Raw genomic sequence first — 20,103 nt, 5'->3', positions numbered from 1 at the left:
GCAATGCAGAGAAAGAAAGAAGCAACAAACAAAGACAATAAACTAAATCAGAATATAAGCCAAAAAGATTTTGATCTAAATGAGAACTAAAGAGAAGGGAAACTGACAGCTGCTGTTGTTCCTTCTGAGATTCTATTGGATGTCCTACAACTGGCATCTTTCTATGGCCGGTCTCTTCAGCCAGACAAAACCACATTTGTGTGTCTACTTCATAACACATGGCCACATCTGTTGTATTGTGTGACCGTCAGAGATTGTCTGCTCCATGTTTGTGTGTATTCAGGGGCAAAATTGTTTAGAGGCCTCCAACCCTCTTTCACTCTATCCAGTTCCATCGGTTGTAGCCGCATCATAATTCCCATTATTGTTTTCTCTTGGGATAAACATGCAAACTTGACATGCACGCACACACGGACACACACGGACACACACACACACACACACACACACACACGGAGAGAGACATGCACACACAAGAGTACGCATGTACTTACACAAACACACATTGCACAGCAATTTATTCGCGTTTCAGGCCAAGTCACTCTCCCTTTCACAAGCACACTCACTCACACACACACACACACACACACTTCTGCACACAGACATGCAAATCAGTTAATTTTTTATTTGCTAATGACTTCACTGTTTGCCACAGAATGAGACTGGCATGGAAATACACACATTTACACAAAAAATGTAGACATATAGAGCATGGATGTAATGGATGTAAATGGCTTTTTCTACAGAAATCCAATTTCAAAATAAATAAGACCCCTGTTACAATCAACCTGTTTCATCGCCATTCTGAAGCCTATGCAATACAATACCTCCACTTTCTGTCACACACAATGAGATATACAAGTGTCTGTGTGTGTGGGAGTGTGTGTAGGGTGCATACACTAATCCTTTCGACTGCTGAAAGCTTCCAGTATAGTTCTACCCAGTTTGTGTCAGGCGGTGATGGAAGAGGGGGAAAAAAAACTTTATTTCACACAAATCACAGAATGTTCTCGATAAAAACTGTTTTTGTGCCCTTTGAAAAACATCGGCATAATAGTGGTAGAGCTTCCCAAGAAGTATGTGCTAAATCAAACCTCTGAACCCGATGCTCTGATAAATGAGAATAAGTGATTAGATGTGTCTGTGCGCGTATTTCGCTCTCACCTCTGTGTCTCCGTGCTGTACTGACCCCTGCCCACTTGATTGACAGCACAAAGTCTGAACTGATAGGTCTTAGCAGGTGTGAGTCCCCCTACTGATATTTTGGTCACTGCAGGGTTGACCTCTGATAGGTAGACCTTCCATGGGGAGTCTAGATACAAGAAAAAAAAGCGATTAGAGGCTGATAATATCTGGCAGAGGAAGGACAAACAGAGACACCATGACAGTTAAGACACTGAGATAAAAAGAAATAAAAGAAGAAGAGATTATTGTTGCAAATAGGGATGCACGATAATATCAGCACGACACTGATACTGGTCATTTTTTAAAAATACATCAGTATTTGTCTGAAGTCTCTTCTTTGTTCATCTGTCGTTTATGAGGAAGCAGTGAGGTAAACACTGCATATGATTTGTGGGAATTTCCAAATGTTTTGGAGATTAAGAAAAACTGCATTTGTTTTCAATATGTATAAAATGTGAATATCATATAAACTTGTTGTGCCTCTGCACTGGTGAGCCACAGGTTGGAGGCCGTCTGTTTCTGGGTATACAGCCCATTTTCCTGAGTGCGATCTGTAAGGAACACCATGAGGAAATGTCTTCAAATATAATACAAACATCCACTGGGAGTCAGAGATCATTTGAAAAAATGTTGGCGATTAAAAGTCAAGGTCACCGTGACAGGAACACAACAAGAAGGCTTGCCATGATGAGCGAGAACTAGCTGTACAGATAGAATCAAAATAGGTAAATATCAGCTAAATCAGTTTTTAACATAGTATATCAGATATCAGCAACAACAACAACAAAAAAAATCCAAAATTGCGAGTCCTTAATGGCAATCAGAAAAGAATTGTCAGATAGAAAGAAGAAAAACACAACATAAGCATGAGTAAAGGAAGTTTGAAGGGAGGGTAATCAGTAAAATAGCACATAAGCTGCTGGATACTGGCACCATCTTGTTGCCAGATGATTATTTGGTGGTTCTGCAGAAGTTCACACACACAGATGCACTTTTGTCATCTTACTGGTTTTATGTATATAATATATAATAGCATGTTACTCTGTGTAAAATACAACATAATCCAGTTCATCTCAAACACGCACGTGCACACACACACACACACGCGCACACACACACACACAAACATATACAAGCTAGGTAATCATAGTGCCAAAAAACTCTCGTCCATCCTTCACTGTCTGCATTCAGGCTTTACTGCAATCAACCAAATGTTCAGGCTCCCTTATCTCCCCCTATTTTTCTGCCTCACCACATCGTTCTTGTCTCTCATGATGCATAGTTTTTTCCCATCATTATAGCGGTGTCTCATTGTAGACGCTCACAGTACAGCTGTTGAAATGGTGAAAGATGAAAAATGATTTGCCTGCTGTCTCCTTAAACGTTATCTGAATGAAAATTACTTAAAATGTCAAACTACTTCAACATCGGAAATTTGCCCATCAGTTCAGCTACTTGAATCACGTGCCAAACATTCAGTACCACAGTCCCTAACCGTTCCATCATTTTAGCACAAGTGGGGGGGGGGGGGGGGGGGGGGGGCTCCGTTTCCATGTCCCTCCAATATGTTTCTCCTGTCATTCTATTCCTCCAACCCCCTCTTCGCTCTCCTCCCATTTCTCATTCAAAAGAGAGCCAGCTGTTTTAACATCTGTCTTAAAAAGGAGGTGAGAGACAAAAAGGGAGAAAGAGCGAGAGGATGAGGGAGGGAAAATAAGAATTTATTTATAGGGAACCTGGAACCTGTGTATTTACGCAGCAACACTATTCTCCATATGTCTGCCTCTTGTAAATTAGTGTGTGTCAGTGCCTGGCAGACAGCTGTTTGCCACTCAGGGACGATAAAACCTGTCCAGGGACACACAGAGACACAGGCACACATACTGTTCTCAGAGAGCTCCAGCAGATAGTACAGAAGGGGAGAGTTTCCGTCAAAGGGGCGTAGCCAGGACAGGAGGACGGAGCGGGAGTCCGAGTCATTGAGACGGGCTGTCAGGGATCGAGGTGAATGTGGAAGCTCACTGGAGGCAAAGAAGACGAGAAAGAAACAAAAACATAAGACAGTCTGAGTTTGACATTTTGGAATATCAAAGTGGAAGTACTTTTACAGTCACAGTAGATGAGAGATCAATACCTCTCTCCTGTCTGTACAGTAAATATGACGATACAACCAACAGCTCATCAGCTTCATAATACAAATAACTAAATGTATAATTACGATTTCATGCACGTGCTTTTGTTTGTGCTCCCATTGTTTCCAACATTTTTGCTAATATACGCTAATTAGATGATGGCTGTATCATATATTCCCATATAGACACAAGAATAAACAGACATTTCCCAATATGTCCAATTATTCCTTTCACATCAACATCTAGAGAAACATTTAAACATTTAAGCATCACAAAAACATGTCTGGGGCAAAGTGCCAGGTGGAGGATATCTTTTAAATATAGCTATGGCTTGCATATTCTTCATTGTAAAATTTTCAACTCTACATACTCTGCATTACTGTAAACGAGTCCCAGTGGATATTTGTGCATTGCTGCCGCCGCTCAAACAAGACACATACAGTACTGTATAGTGCACACATATTCATGACCATAGTAAAGAGTGTTAAATTATACAAGGTTTGGTGCAATGTAAGCTGCTTTACAAACAGTTGGATAGTCAGAGGGGCAAGAAAGCAGAAGTCATTGCAGCTCTGTGAGGGCTAAAGGTGCTGAAAAAGCTATCACTGGCAATAACAACAATAAATAAATAAATAAATCTATCAAACGGAAAGCATATTGAGAGCCTAAATTAGCTACATCAGCTCATCAATTATTTCTTTAAAATTGTGGATGTTTGAGTATCCAATCCAAGTGGTCTTCACTGACGGGCAGCAGGCTCTTGTTAATTTCATCAGAAGATGTCTGGGTTTTTTGTTTTTTTTTTGGAACTCTTTACTCGGGTGTGGGCTTCCATTTTAATACTCAAGTAAGCATGGAGAGCGAGTGAGAGGATGAGAGATGAATTAAGGAGATGTAATGTTGGAGGGGAGGGAGTTGGTGCACTGAGAAGACGCAAGGACGGTGGTGAATGAGGCAGAGAGGCAGCAAGGGGAAATGAGAATGATGTTTTCTTTTCTGAGCTGACATGATCATATTAATTAATGGATGAGCTTAGAGAATATTAGAGCTACTACACCTTCACACAGCCCACACACACACAAGCACACACTAACAAACACATGGATGGGTCTTGAGAGAGCTGAACCAATAACCTGCTGGTAATTAGTCTGTCTCCTCAGCTGCCAGCGTCTGTTAGCCTCTATGACCCATTGATACTGAGCTAACGAGAATGTCAGTCACACACAAGGACACACACACACACACACACACGTGTGCGCAAAAACACACAAACGCACACAAGCGCATAGAAAAATTCCTGTTCTCCATATGTTCTCCAACGCCATACACAGACTCCCTCCCTCTTAGTTTGACATGTGTAACCTCTTGTCTCTGTATAATTCAGAAGGATGTGGACTTATGTTCTACTTTACTCCAAACCCACAATTGTATTAATATATCATAAGTGTCTTTTATAAATAAATTATACACGTGCCTATTAATATATAAAGGCCACTACCTGATCGTGTTCTCTCACAGTGGCTGTAATGAGGCTGTGTGGGTCGGAGCGTGGGCTACACTTGAAATATGTATGTAGCATACTTTAATATTAGCATCAGGAATGCCAGCCCAATCCAGACACACACTGTGAGGTGACACATTCCCCGAACCCTGACATTCTCTCTCCCTCTAACACACACACACACACACACACACACACACACACACACACACACGCACACAGTGTGAAGAAATTTGTTGTACATTACCTGCTTGTAGATATATATATATGACCCTGTTATATTCTAACTGCTGTCTGGTAGTAAGCAACTCTGACCTGCCACACCCAGCTGGAGGGTACAGACATGTATTAAGTTTGTGTCTGACCCCTGAAGGAACATAACTAGAATTGGATTTGTGCCATTATTTAATTAGCAACTCAAATAAAGTGACATGAATGCGTTCTTTAGATTTGGCATATATCAAATTACCTACGCCAGGCTCTTTTGTTTGATCCCTGTCAGTCAAAGCTGCTACTGTGTATGACTTCACCAGACTGACATTTGATTTCCTGCTGTTAATCATTTTAGTGCTGCAAATCAAGAAACACAAGGAAAAGGAAATTAAAGCTTTTTTTAAATTTCAACAGTGCTTTGTATCTCAGCATACTAATTACGAAACACTGTAAATACTCTGAGGGAGAAAAGCTATATCTGTATATTCTCAGGTCCTGTAAAGAAAGGTTAAATATGCTGATATGTGTACAGCGTGTAGAATATGTGTACTTCAGAGGTCACTGAAATAATTAAACAACATATAAAGTTCTGCAGACTGCAGTTCTTCGCAGAGTATTTTTGCCTTCAAGTTATTGACCAGCGTGTCCATTTAGATCAGAGTCTCCCCAGCTGTAGCTCTCGGCTAGATTAGTCACATGATCCCCTCACCCACCTGTGCACCATCCCTTATATCCTTTTATACCTCTCCATTTTCACACTCTCACCTCAAGATTGACTATCAAGGGATTCCAGCTGAATCCTTCTTTCTTTTGCCTGTGATAGACTTGGGAGCCAGAACTGACCGCTAACCAGATGTCAGCCTCAGCTTATGTGTTCATATCAGTAACCAACACAAGCTGCATGATGTTATCTTCATATCTTTTTAACTTACATGACTTCAAGACGTGCAGAACGGGAATCATTTCCGGCCCGTGAGGTCACAGTACAGGTGTAATCACCGATGTCTCCCGACCAAGTCTGGCCGATAGTCAGGGACCCTTGACGTACAGCTACCCGGCCCCCGCTAGTTGGTAGGAGCGGGACACCACCACGATCCCACTTGAAGCTACAGAGGAGGTAGCAATGACATTGAGGTGAGATCCATACATGATAGGAGTGAGCAGATATGTATAGATATATAAACACTCAAAATGACAAGCAGGTACCTGACATTGACTCTGGAGTCGTGTGTGGCGTTGCAGTCCAGAGTAGCAGTGGTTCCTTTAATAACACGCTTGTCAGATGGAGGCACAGAAATAACTGTACGACCTGGAACATGACAAAAAGCCAGGAAAGAAGTGGAAAATAGAGAGGGAGAGTGAGCACAAATGAGGTTTGTTAAACATGACATTGTTATTTACAATGTGTACACAGGAATGAATGCTGCTCCATAATACTGAAAATTAATTAGTCAACAGTTTAGCTATGAATTAGTGAAGCTAAACACCACATGAGCGTGCTTTATCTTCCACAAACAAACACGCATATGGAAAGGGACAACCACATATGCTATGCTTCGAATATTGTGAACTGCTTAGTCATTAAGGGTGCTTTGCTCCTTTCATGTGAGAATAGAAGAGAATAAAAAATGCATTTGGATGAAGTTTAGAGGATAGTGTTGCATTCCAGAGCACCAAAACTGTGACGGAAGAGGGGGGAGGCGGAAACAAGGCAAGCGGGACCATGACCTAGAAAATTTTAATCCAAATTGAGATCATGACTACAACTATGTTGGTCTGACATCATAATGAGGGGACAAAATAACTGTAAATATTTTAATAAGAATGATAAGAAAGAACTGAGCCAGTTTCCAATCTAGTTGAATAAAACACTAAAAGATAAACAACACATATTACTAGTATAACAAGCCATTTTTAGATCTAAAAAACACGATCATACTTCCTTAAAGACGCAGAGACCGGCCTCGAGTACTATTACACCATATGTGGCTATTTATTACACCTCAAACCCAGTTGTTATCACTCTGGGATATGAACAGGCTTCCAATAAAGGGATGTTACATTTATGTATAACACAGAGCAGGCGAGGATCCTGCAGGCTTGTTAATCTCATTCAGCAGTATTTAATCTGAAGCCTTCGCAATATAAATAAAAATCAGGCGATCCATAAGTTTACCAGCTAATCAAACATCCTTTTAACCAGCCAATCAGATGATTATTTCATCATTACCCTGGCGTGCTGCATCGATAACCAATCACAGTGCTGTTCACTATGCTGAACTAATGTGACTGGACAGCTACGGGTAAATTAGTGTTCCATGTCTGTTTGACTCATTTTAGCAAATGCGCATTGAGCAGTTTTAATACATTTTTGTTTGTGCGCGCACGCACGTGTGTGTATGTGTGTATCTGTGTGAGTGTTTGTGTGTGTGTGTGAGTGCACGCGAGTGTGCGTGTGGGTCTTACTCCAGACAGTGAGAGTCGCCGAAGTGTTGATGGTTCTCTCGGAGTTGGAGGCGATACAAGTGTATTCTCCTGAATCTTCGAAACTGACCGACTGAATCTGCAACCCTCCTGACTGCAGCAGAGTGAACCTGGGAACCTGAACAGAGCCACTAGCTAAGACCTGCAATCCTACAGAGAAAACAAGAAAATAGAAGGGTGAAATAAAGCAATTAAGTCTGTCGTTTTTTTAATTGCAAAATCGACCATCAGGTAAATGTGTTTGTGTCTTTGTGTGTAATGCAATGCGCGTGTGTGTGTAGTGCATATAGTGTGCTACCTTTCCTCCAGGTGATGGCAGGTTTTGGAGCTCCGCTTGTCTGGCAGGTAAACAAGGCTGTGTTCCCATCGGTTACCGTTTGGTCAGACAGGGGGAATGTAAATGTTGGAGTCACACCTGAAACATAGTAAGAGTGTGAGGAGAAAGAAGACAGAGGAAGAGAGATGTCTGCTGAGAATGGATAAGAGGTGAAAGGATGGAGTAAATAAAAGAGAAAATGGAAAAATAAAGGATGATTGTGCCGATATACACCGAGTGTGGTGTGGAAGATTATAATCAAAGGCTTCTTAACAGGACGGAACTTGGCAGAGACAAATAAAACTGAGATTACAAAGCGGACAACACACAACAAACCGATTCAAAAAAGGGAATTTGACTGACGGTTATATTGCCCTGAATTTCAAAAACTGGGTGGTAAATTGTTTAAGGGTGGCCTCAGACTGGCTCGGGACTCCAACCCAGAAACTTGGACATGATAATTTTTTCCATCTGGAGCCAAATTTAAGATAAATCCGCCTAATCTAAGAGGCTAAAGTCGTGTGTGTTTGTGTGTATCTGTGTGTATGCGGTGTGCTGTAAGAACAATAGGCATTTTTTCAACGTAAACTCAGGTGCAATTAATAACATTAATTATGGCCCTGTTCCATTTGTATGGGTCCTGGCATTGTGCTGGCTCACTAGAATGCCTGTGACAATAAATAAAATGGGAATGTCATTGATCCTAGCAATCACACCTGTGTTTACCCTGCTGTGACAGGTCAAAATGGCTGCTGTGACAAGGGCCTGTTCCGAGAAAAGTGACGCGGTGAGGAGTGAGATGTTGAGACAGTAGAAACATGAATAACAAGAAATGAGAGAGAAAGTTTCAGTGAAAGACAAAGCGGTGCCAAGTAAATTTGTCATAGAAGTACTTCTTTCTGTCGGTGTTCATACATGCACTGGTGTGAAAGTGTGTTTTTCTGCGTGTACAACAGTCAAACTCACTGGAGACGAGGAGCTGTGTGTGTGCTTGAGTTTCTCCAGCGGTGTTGCGAGCGAAACACTGAAATATTCCTGCGTCTCCTGGCTGCACCCTTCGCACACTCAGCCCAGATGCAGCGGTGACCTTGAAGCGAGGGTTGGCAAGTTTGGAGAGAGGCACGGCGTCTTTATACCATTCTATCCTGGGCTGGGGCACACCTACACACGTGCATGTACACAAAGAGGGAGAACACTCTTAGTTTCCTTAATGACGAGCCAGCCGACTTCACTGCTGAGCAAACCTCCCCAACTCCCACTAACAAAGCCACACACACTCTGTTCAGCAATCCCTCTTCTCAACTCGCCCTATAAATATGCATGCCAGCATAATGAGTGCTAATAATATATTGATTGGAGAGTAGGGTAAGGAAGGGTAGCAGAAGGGGCCAAAAAACACTCTGAATAAAAGATGTGGGCAGCTCACCAAATATCTACCGTATCAGCTTCCACCTGTCTGGTAGACATGCCAAATATGACAGGCACGGAGCTCATGCAATTACTCTCAACTCTCTATACGAATATTTGAGTGAGCGAGAGAGAGAGAGAGAGTGGGGAGAGAGATAGGTAGTGTGTTTGAGAGGAAAAGAGGGAGAAATAGGCGAATTCCATATTTTCTTCTCAATCTGTTAGTGTCAAGCTTTCAGAGACTTGCATGAAGCATTTTTCACCCCCCTTCCTGACTCTCTCAGTCTGTCACTCTACCTTCTGTCTTCCCTCCTTTTCCCCATTCTTTAACCTAGCCTCCATCCCTCCATCCCCTCAAGCCTCTGCTATTACATTACACAGCTACTGTACCAGATTACTGAGGAGGAACATAAATGTGTTTGTGTGTGTGTGTGTGTGTGTGAGAGAGAGAGAGAGAGAGAAAGTGTGAGTGAGAGCGAAGGTCTGAGTTGAGATTTTTGGAGCTTTGTCCAACCCAACACTTAGGTGTTTTCATGTAATCCAGTCAAAAACAGGTTTATGAACAAGTGCAATTTTTACAGTTGGCCTGAGTATGGTAATCTGCTGCTACTGCCAAAAGCAGTTTTATTGTTCACGAAGCAGGCACACACACACAGGCGCGCGCGCACACACACACACACCGATATTAAGACTTTAGTAAAATGTGGGTGGACCATGACATTGTTACCTACCCTGTATTTTGGTAATCGATGAGTCACTTCAGTCTTTTCTCAAGACAAAATATCAAACGTTGGCTGCTTCCAGTAAATGTAAGGATTTTTCTTTTTTTGTCGTTTATGACAGAAAATAAGAGTGTCTTTTGGTTTCAGAAGCAAAACCCAAAAATGACTCACTGACTAATAGCGAATCAATAATTCAAACAATGCATGACACACCCCAATCAAAAGACACTTCACATACACATAAAGTCTAAATGTACACAAACCAAGACAAACACTTCCTCTTGACCACTGCACACACGACACGCACACGAGAGCTCTGCAATCTACTAAGACCAAGGTAGTGTTTGCCTCTCTACAAGCCAACCAAAGTGCGTGTTTGACAGTCAGACAGCATTAGAAACCTCCTCCGGAAGATCTTCTTTTCAAATGAAAAAAAAAAGCAAATAGGTTTGTTTCTCAGCGATGGATCAGGTGTGTCGAGGTAAGAACATGGGAGGGGTCTGAACTTCTCATTCAGTATGATGGAAGACAACAGGCACCTGGCTTTTCTTTTCAGGAGTGTCCCACTGTGAACCATTTTAAGGAGGCACAGTTTATCCCACTTTTGAATTACTATTATTCTTATTCACACCTAATAATAACAAACACAAGCCTTTAAACGCGTGGAACCACACGTCACCAGTCGAGTTTGTTTAAAGCACACTGGAACCCTATGTCTGACAGGTTTTATACTGAGTATAATAAAACAGCCCCGCAAGAACACCCCCCCCCCCATGAAAATTATAATATCAGGGTTTTATTGCATCTGTTTGAGAGATTGTGTTAATTGTTCTGTCATTTTGGAGGTTATAATTTATGGTGCTGTTGAACATTACTGACTTAAACTGGGAGCTGTTCTGAATATTTATAACCTTAATTTATACAAATGGGATGGACAAAATATGAGATACACCTAACAGTAAATCAAAGTATTGTTCAACAGCACCGTTATCTGCAGCCTTAAAATTAACAGTTAAAATAATGAACACATCTCTCAGACAGATTCAATAAAAAAAACATTGGAATACTTAAGAAGGAGGATTTATTGTAGGGCTGTTGTATTATTATATTGTATTAAACTTAATTTGAAACTTGTCATTAAAAAATTTAAACCTGTGGTTTTAATGCTATGACTGATCGGTGTGGGTAAACTCTCTCTCTCTCTCACACACACACACACACACACACACACACACACACTCTACCTGTAGCCAGGCAGGGGATATCTACATTCTTGTCAAGATTGGCGAAGATCTTCCTCTCAGGCTGAGCGGACAGAGAAGGCGGTTCTGTAGAGAAAAAAATGTCTGGACATTAAACATAAAGCATTCAAATGTACAATATATTAGAAATCAATATATGGATAAAGTAACATCTCATACTGGAAACCACACGGTGGGAACATCCCCTGCAGTGTGCCACATGTCTGAACTACTAATAATAGGCCCTCAAAATGGCTTTAAAACTTAAATCATTTAACAGCTGAAAAAAAATCTTTCAAGAATTGGAGGAAGTAGGTACTTCAGGATAAAAATGGGTCCCCCTTTTGGCCCTGAGAAGCAAAATAGAAAAACATAAATAAAGTAACAGAAAAGCACATTTTCTTAGTTTACCAAGGGAAGCAATCTCTTTTTTTAACTACTCCATTTCGCTACCAATAACTGCTCACACTAAACATTTTCAACAGTGTCTCTCTAAACACTGACAGCTCAGAGACATTGCTTCCTTTGATTTTAATGTGAATACATGCCTATTGGTGCATTACTGTAATGTGACTTTGTATAAAATATAAATGCATATGCTCCACTTTTGGGTAATACACCCATTTATAACATTTAGTGGGAGATATTGACACAGCAAACCCAAGTAGAAGGAGAGGAGACAGAACAGCTAATTTATTTTCAATCTGGCATCTCTGTAATAGTTGCTTCACACACTTGTGGCACATGCTCACAGAAAAATGACTCTGAGGAAAATTAGATGTCCAATGTATTCATTAAATAATGAATATGTATACTGGTTGTCACCGATTTTTAATACTGTTTGTGTGAAGTTCCATTTCTGTGCTTTTGTTCCACAGCCGTAAGTTGGTAAATAATAACACACAATAATGTGTGTGTAACTTTGGCTTTCCTTTTTTGTACATAAAAAAAGAATAAAATCCATTTACCTAGCGGGTTTTTCTTTTCATATCTCCAGTGGTGGAGAAAACCGAGGAAGCAAAGGAAACAATGACAAACTGCAAGTGTGTATGTCTAGAGAGCTACACGGAGCCACGTCTTGGTGCTACATTTTATTCTTCATGACTACACTGACTTTTAAGTTCTCTCCTACTTGGTGCTAACTTTTAAACCCACACATCTCCTATCTTTATTGTGCACGGTTGGAATTCGGAACGATTTTGACAAGAGAACAAGAGAAGCGTGCCATGAAGGGAGAACAGGGAAACAAGAGATGAATAACAGGCATGTGGCGTGACACCGATAACACGGATGCATTAATCCTCTTCAGTAAGGTGAGTGCAAGGACCCAGTCGCACAAACAAAACACATTTTGGGTGGTTGGGTTTAGAGCTTTGAGTTTGTACGAATTCGCTGTTGTCTGCCTGCAAAACAAAGATGGAGAACAACAACAGATATACTGTTGTTTGCACCAGGAGTAGACTGTAAAGTATACAACACAGGCTGACTGTGTCATGCATATTCCGATTAGTGGATCGGGGCAGAAAAGAAATGAAATTGAATAATGAATACCTTTGAGGTTCTCTCCTTCTTTCGCACAGACACATACACTATTCTGTTTAGGAATCCCTTTCATTGCATCAAGGTCTGTTGAGCCCATAGCAGAAAAAGAGGATCAGCACCAATGTATTCATCAGTTACTCCTCTGATACATATGAATACATACAGACTTTGTCCCTGCTAGGAAGGCCTTAGCAGTCCTGCTGGCCTAATGAGGGAGGATGGTGAGTGAAAGAGAGCAAATTGGGAAAAAATGACGAATAAAAAAAAAAGACAGGGAGAGGGTACGGAAATTGGTGGTAGATACTAAGGTGTGGCTACAGAAAGCATAAAAAAGTATAAATATTCAGGCAGGTTTTTTTCTGAGGAGTGAGTATTCTCTAGGCGTGGGTAGTTTGTGTTCTTCACGTTAGCTCCTCCTACGCTCATGCAATCCCTGTAGATCAAAAAGACAACAACTAGGGAGAAAAGTTGAGCTTCATCAATCAGACGCTCCCTGTCATTGTGTATGCTTTCTATTTACACACGTGTGTGACAAGAGTGGATCGTGACGAGAGCGCTGCGGTTTTAGTGCTTTCGATGCTCTCCTATTGATTGGTGACTCCAGGGAACAAAACTCATTTAGCTGCTGGGCAAACAGGCATGTGTGCCAATGAAGCCATTTTACGATCCTGTGTATACGTGTGTGTGTGGACACATGTACGCATTTGTGTATACATGGATGGAGCGGCTGTTTGTGACAACAGTTATTGGTAAGTGTGGAGCAGATCAGCCTGAGTTGTCCCGTTTTTGGCAGTTCCAGCCTGGGGGTGCTGGCAGCCATGAGTCTGGGGGAAATGTATGGATAAATGACAGAATAAACTGATTGGAACAGCACTTGCAGCAAAAAATGCACAAGAAAAAGAGGAATTTATTGGCACTAGTTGGGGGGGATTAGTCTGGATGGGTCTTGCCTGCTCAAGGTAATCATGGATAATCATGTGAAAAAGGTGCATGTACATGCATATAACAGCATACACTTTTTTTCTTACCCATTACGGTGAGATGTGCCTTTGCCTCAACAGGTTTACCCGTGTGGTTGCTTAGCAACGCTTCACAAACATATAAACCTGTGTCAGAAGTGGTAGGGGTGGGAAAAACCAGCCGACGTCCACTGGACAGCCGATGCCCATCACGTTTCCATGACACCACCAGGTTGTCCACCGGTCTGAGAAGAGAAGAGAAGAGAAGAGAAGAGAAGAGAAGAGAAGAGAAGAGAAGAGAAGAGAAGAGAAGAGAAGAGAAGAGAAGAGAAGAGAAGAATGAAGTAATGGGGGTAATTACAACATATTAAAGCCATCAGTTTATGTGTCAATGAGGCAGGAAATGAATGATGGCAGCGTGAATATCAGAGCAGTCAGCTGTACTCTGCATGAAGGAGCTTCAGACAGATATCCTGGATGTCAGGGAGAAAGAATGGATGTACACTGAATGTGTGTTCGGATAAACGCCAGCCATTCTTTTGCTTGCATGTGCGTGACTATTCATGCAAGACAGTATAAATTGTATGTGTTAATGAAAGTAAAGCTCTCTCTCTCTCTCTCTCTCTCTCTCTCTCTCCTTTCTCTTGCTTTTGTCAAACTTGAAATCAAAGCACATTAAAATGTGTTATTAATATATACTGAGAGGGCAGCTAATTATGCCATCGGCAGCAAATACAAATACTCATTAAATCTGCACCGCAAAGACATATATAAAACATTAATAACACCCCATTTGGATGGGATTAACATGACAGGGGAGGTGGGAAATGAAATATTCACTATGCTCCTGTAATTTAACTCGTCAGGAAATTAGTGGATGTCGTGTGTAACAGAAAAGGAGCGTCAGCAGGACAAGCAGCCTCCACAGGGGAGCGCAGGAGAGTTGAAGGTGATACAAAGAAAATCCTGACACTGTCTTCATTATTATTTGTCGAAAGGCCGCATGTGATACTTCCACTCTGACTACAACTCTAGAGCCATGCTGAAGAGTTACACAGAAGCGCCCCGCTGAACCTGAACACATATACCAGTTGAAAACCACATCAAATTATGAAAAATTCAAATGGAAATGTCCTTGTTTGGTCAGATGTTTTGATCTGTTGATGTGGCTCATGAATATCTAAGACAGATTTCCTAGCTTTGTTTGTAAAATAATTCACTCAAACTAAATGATTAACCTTGCGATTGTGCAAGAAAAAATGTCGTAGAATAAACATGATGCACTGGGACACGTCATCTGGGGAGTGTCTGTATTAATTTTAATGGCATCCCATTAACTGAATAATTAATGAGATTATTCCCATTGCATGGTTGGACTGCTATGCCACTTTATGCTGCAAACCTAACCTGCTCCAGGTTTTGTTCAGAGTTTCGTCTTGAAAGGGGCTATAAGAAATGCCAACCTCCCACTTATCATCGTAAGGAATGTATACTGCAGTCCGCTGGAGCTGCCCCCTCCCCTCCAGTCTTCCTTCTCTCATTTATTTCCTGTTTGCTTCAGGTAAAATCAACCCTTTAAATTTTACACTGAATCTCATCCATAAACTACAAGAATGATGAAGGTACAGCGAGTACACCACTGTGGCTGATGTTTTTATGCTGGTTCCTGATTTGCTGCCAAGTCCATTTAACACCACTGCTAATAGAACACCAGTTAGCCCATTAATGAGTCTATAACACGTAACATTCAATCAATAAAATATGTTTCAGTTTGAGTTGGACTTAAGTGATTTTTAGGTATCCTTCAAAGCGGGACAGCGTTAGACCTAAATGAAATTCTTGACTATAATGTTAAAATATGCTCCATCAAGTTTAACCTTTAAGAGCTCTAAAACCTGCAGCAGTCGTGTTATATAAACGGGAGATATAAAAATCAATGTATTAGCCTCACTTATCAATGTTCACCATCAGCATTTTTTTTTAGCATTCATCTCTCGCTTTATTTGAAGCCAAACTGTTGTTTTAAAACGTAAGTTTTCAAATGTTAGAATTGTTAGTGCTGCACACCACCATCATGACACTCCCCACCTCTTACTGGGGCTTTGAGTTTTGTTGAACAGATTTACCCAAAGAAGAGCTGGGTTCTGTCCAGCTTGCCTCACGGTGTACCCCCCAAGAAAAAGACTTAGCTTAGCTGCCTTCTGATACACCCAGAGAAGTAAAGCCAAACTTTAAAGTAATTACTGTTTACCTGATTAGTACAAATTTGCTTAAACTCTTACTCAGTAGGGCCTGACCACAATATAAGTGTACAAAGATCCAAACGCTGATTTTGTTTACGATGCTCAAAGTTCCTGGGACTGCTAAACAACTAATTATTAAAGAACATGATTAATGATGAGTGGATGTGGTTAGCAGATGCGTTTTTGGAGTGTAGTTCACTGATCACTCTCTCTGTTCAGCTGTTTAGTTTCTCTCCTCCTTCAGCATTATCTCTCAGGAGTGAGTGTCATTCAGTGCGTGATTCTCTGACAGACCAAACGGTCCCCGTGGAGTGGATGGTTTCTGGCAGTATGAATGTGGAAGACTAATTTGTCTGCATTTGTAATACCAGTGAAGCAGGTCATAGAGACCAAATGAAAAAAAAAGAAGAAGAAGAAGAAGAAGAAGAAGAAAAAAGCCTGATTTAACCAACCTTCTCATTGTGTGTGTGATGGGCATTGATTCTGCTGTGGCTGATGATTTTTCTACACCTGCGTTCATTTTTCTGAGAGGTTTCATATTAGCCTGTCACTGTTTTTTTTTTTTCTCTTCTTTTCCTTCTTTTATATCTTGAGTGCTGCCCGTGCTGCTAAGGAACACAGCAGCCAGAGATTCTGGAGACTTAATATCGGAACCAACCAAAATTGAGCACAAACAGACTGTGAAAGTCAAAACGGAGAGGTGAGTGAGCAAAGGAGTGCACTGCATTTTGGTTAGCCAGTACTAAGTGACTTACCAAAATGCAGTTTTCCTCAGCTGAACCGGTGTGCACTCCCCGAATGAAGAGAAAGACACATCAACTGTCCCTGCTGTTATTTCGCAAAGCATTTCCCTGAGATTAGAAATAGTGAATTCGGTGTGTGATACAGGAAACAAATGTATTACTCAATTTACATACAGATGCTATACTATATCATTCACATGCTATTTATTCAGTTTTCAAGTCTATCTAAAACGGTTGGTCGGGATGAACAAACAGACACAACACAGCCTACACTCAAAGCAAATCCTGCATCGTTAAACACAAACACACATTAGTCAGTATTTAGTTGGTTTCTGACTCAAATGGTACACAGAGGCAGTAGAGACGGTGTCCATCTGAGGACGAAGAAACCGATTACAGTTTTGTTTCTGGCAACTCTGGAAATAGAATTTGCTGCTGCTCGGTGAACCATCTGCTGTGTAAGACTAGACTGCACTACCCCACCTATGTGTGTGTGTGTGTGTGTGTGTGTGCATATAGTACATGGCATGGGCCTGTGCACAGCTGTAAATTCCCTTAGTTTCTCTGTAGATTTCAAATAGGAACTCAAGTTCTGTTTAAGTTGTGTGTGTGTGTGTGTGTGTGTGTGTGTGCGCGCGTGTCAAGGCTTGCAACATCTTTATGTGATGTCCTCTAATTGCTCTGGAAGAAACACTCCTGTGTGTATGTGTGCGCACACTCAAACATGAAATAAATTTACCTGGCATTAACAACGCACTCCAGTGTTGCCCCTTTCCCTGCCACCACTGTTGTGTCTTTGGGTCCGATCACAATGGCAGGAGCCACCAGCTCTGACTCAGGATCTGTGGTAGAGAGAGAAAAATACAGTGTAAGAAGCTATTTAACCATGAATGAGTGACACTTGCTCCCAGCAGGGTCTCTCTTTGATGCACAGTCAGATCCTCACACACTCAGATCTGGGTTTTTCCATCGCAGTGTACACGGAATCGGATCTTTTCAGTTCTGAATTGAGCCACTTTTAGATGCGAAATGCAGCGTCAGCCTGAACAGTCATATTGGGATTAGTCACAGTTCTGCACTGGCGAGAATCACCCAGGAATACAAATATGGAAGACATTTATGATGGACGGTATTAGCAGGGGGACAGGAACGTATAAATATTTGAGGAGACACTTCTATGGGGGCACAGTGGTGCAGTGGTCAGCACTGTTGCCTCACAGCAAGAAGGTTCCAGGTTCAAGCCCCGGCTCCAGCACGGGATCTTTCTGTGTGAGTCTGCATGTTCTCCCTGTTCCTGTGTGGGTTCTCTCCGGGTACTCTGGCTTCCTCCCACAGCCACAGTCCAAAGACATCAAGAGTAGACAAGGCTAATCCATACTCTAAATTGACTGTGTGTGTTGTGTTGGCACTGTGATGGACTGGTGACCCGTGAACCTCTCGCCTGAAGGTTGCTGGGATAGACTCCAGCCCCCCCCCCCCCCCCCCCGGCAACACTTAACAGGATAAGCAGTAAAAAATGGATGGATAGATGGATGGATGGATGGGACACTTCTCTACAAGCAAAGCCAGACAGGTTGGATCAGGACAGGTGTGTGTATATAAACACCGAGTATGCAGAGTCAGAGAAAAGCTAAGCTAAAGAAGTTTAAGGAGGACTGGCTGGTGTTGGCTGACCTGCTCCTTCCGTTGGGAGCCTGACCGTGTTTTGCTTGATAAACCCAGCTGTCAGCCATTAGAGTTGCTTGACAGCACTGGCGATGCCAATGAAGAGGAGCCTGCAACTCCTTTGGCTCTCTCTTTTGTTATATCCTTGTTACTGCTCACAAATTTGCTGGCTTGCTACTGCGCATCGACTTAAAAGCCAAACGCTGACTTCAGTGGCTTTCATGTTTACCTCTGCATGATAGTGTGCTGCATGTGTTGTTGTTCTTTTGTGTATGTGGGTCAGTTAAGGATGTAAGCACTCACAATAGAATCTGATAATGGTCAGAATAAAAACATTATATGAAAAACAACAAAACCTGAGAAAAAAATGGAGAACTGAGACTTGCAGCGTGAAAGCTAATGCTAAACTTTCCACGTCTACAAGTGTGCGACGTACATTTTAGGTTTCAAAGGCTGTAGCAAAAGAGTTTGTGTAAATGTTGCTGGCCAATTTGTTGTTCCTGTTGGTTTTGTCCTTAAACAAGGGTGCCAACTATATATGTGCTGGAATACAGATTAATGACTGAATATGATCAAAAGCCTCAAGTTTGGCAGCCATCAGAGAATCTGCCTGAGGAAGATTTCAGCAAGGAGGCTGCTGTTTAAACTGTTAAAAGTATAACTATCATCAGATTTGATCACGGGTGCCAAAGTAGTGCAGCAGTATATTGTGCTGGCTTCCAACACAGGAGGAACTGGTTTGGTCCCCAGTTTTGCTTGGTTAGGCATCCATACAGATACAATTGGCTGTGTCTGCGGGTGAGATGAGGTGTCCTGGTCAGTCCTGGTCCGGGGGGAAGGGGACTGGAGAAATACTGCGGTCCTCTGATGCGCTAAATGCCCCGTGTGAAGGTGCTCAACCTTATGCGGACAGAGGCAACCAACATCTCCACATGAGATGGAGGAAGTATGTGGTGATCCCGCCCCTGTGTCAGAGGGAGTGGATCAACAACGAGAACAGCTCAGTAGGGGAATTAGCAAAGTACAATTGGGGGGAGGCAAAAAACATGGATTAAAAAAAGATTTTAATAGATCATCAGGTCCGGGTTTATTTTGTTGTCTCCAGCAGTTCTGCTCCATGAATCCTATGACCTTGTGCTGACATCAAGGAGCTTGAGGATGGGGCACAGGAGAAACAAGCAAAACAAGCAAGTTTTATCCAACAATCAGTACGTCCGTTCCTCATAAACAATGATTTGCTGCGCACACATGTGGAATGCGGACTTGGGGAAGTGAAAGATAAAGTACTGCACGTCCGCTGGGTCTGCAACTTTTGCATGTGCATGCCTATTCTGGAGTATAATTGAGGCCTTGGTGGGCATTCAGATCAAAATCTGGCGTGTTGTTTCAGCCCAGGTGAGACAGGAAATGCAAAACAGGAAGGCTTTGTGTCAATCATTTGCAAGACAAAGTCGGTACAATACAGCACTCACGTTACCTACCAGGAATGTGTGTGCGTGCATTAAATTGGCCAACACAGCTCTTTGCCGGATGAAGTTGCACTGTGTTGTCAAAAAGTTGAGTCAGATTAAACATTTGCCAAACAATCCTGTTCTTTGTTGTTTTTTTCCTTATCAAGGGTGCCAAAGCGGAAAATGAGGGAAGTGCATTGTTTCATGACACGCTGTTTTTTTTCCTCTGAGCACAGCCTTATGGTTACAATCATACTCATAACTACACTCAATAAAGCAAATGCATCAGAGAAAATGAC

At 41.9% G+C, this 20,103-nt stretch overlaps 1 protein-coding gene across 3 annotated transcripts in view; it reads right to left on the bottom strand.

Annotated features, from left to right (window-relative positions):
• The window catches only part of LOC147257793 (protein sidekick-1-like), a 234,687-nt gene that overhangs the window by 67,991 nt on the left and 146,593 nt on the right, over positions 1 to 20,103 (bottom strand). For all 3 annotated transcript variants that reach the window (XM_086211962.1, XM_086211963.1, XM_086211966.1), the window contains 10 exons: positions 17,428 to 17,530; positions 13,772 to 13,947; positions 11,205 to 11,288; positions 8,798 to 8,992; positions 7,814 to 7,930; positions 7,498 to 7,665; positions 6,238 to 6,340; positions 5,964 to 6,137; positions 3,070 to 3,206; positions 1,165 to 1,312 (listed from right to left, as the gene is read on the bottom strand). In XM_086211962.1, coding sequence (XP_086068088.1) covers positions 1,165 to 1,312; positions 3,070 to 3,206; positions 5,964 to 6,137; positions 6,238 to 6,340; positions 7,498 to 7,665; positions 7,814 to 7,930; positions 8,798 to 8,992; positions 11,205 to 11,288; positions 13,772 to 13,947; positions 17,428 to 17,530 — 1,405 coding nt within the window. The remainder of the gene's footprint in view (positions 1 to 1,164; positions 1,313 to 3,069; positions 3,207 to 5,963; positions 6,138 to 6,237; positions 6,341 to 7,497; positions 7,666 to 7,813; positions 7,931 to 8,797; positions 8,993 to 11,204; positions 11,289 to 13,771; positions 13,948 to 17,427; positions 17,531 to 20,103) is intronic.

This window comes from Aulostomus chinensis, chromosome 8 (genome assembly GCF_037954235.1).
Source record: "Aulostomus chinensis isolate RoL2024-O1b breed Wild chromosome 8, RoL_Achi_v1.0, whole genome shotgun sequence".
NCBI lineage: Eukaryota > Metazoa > Chordata > Actinopteri > Syngnathiformes > Aulostomidae > Aulostomus > Aulostomus chinensis.
The sequence above is the reverse complement of the archived record's forward strand: the minus strand, read 5'-3'. Positions and strand labels throughout refer to the sequence as shown.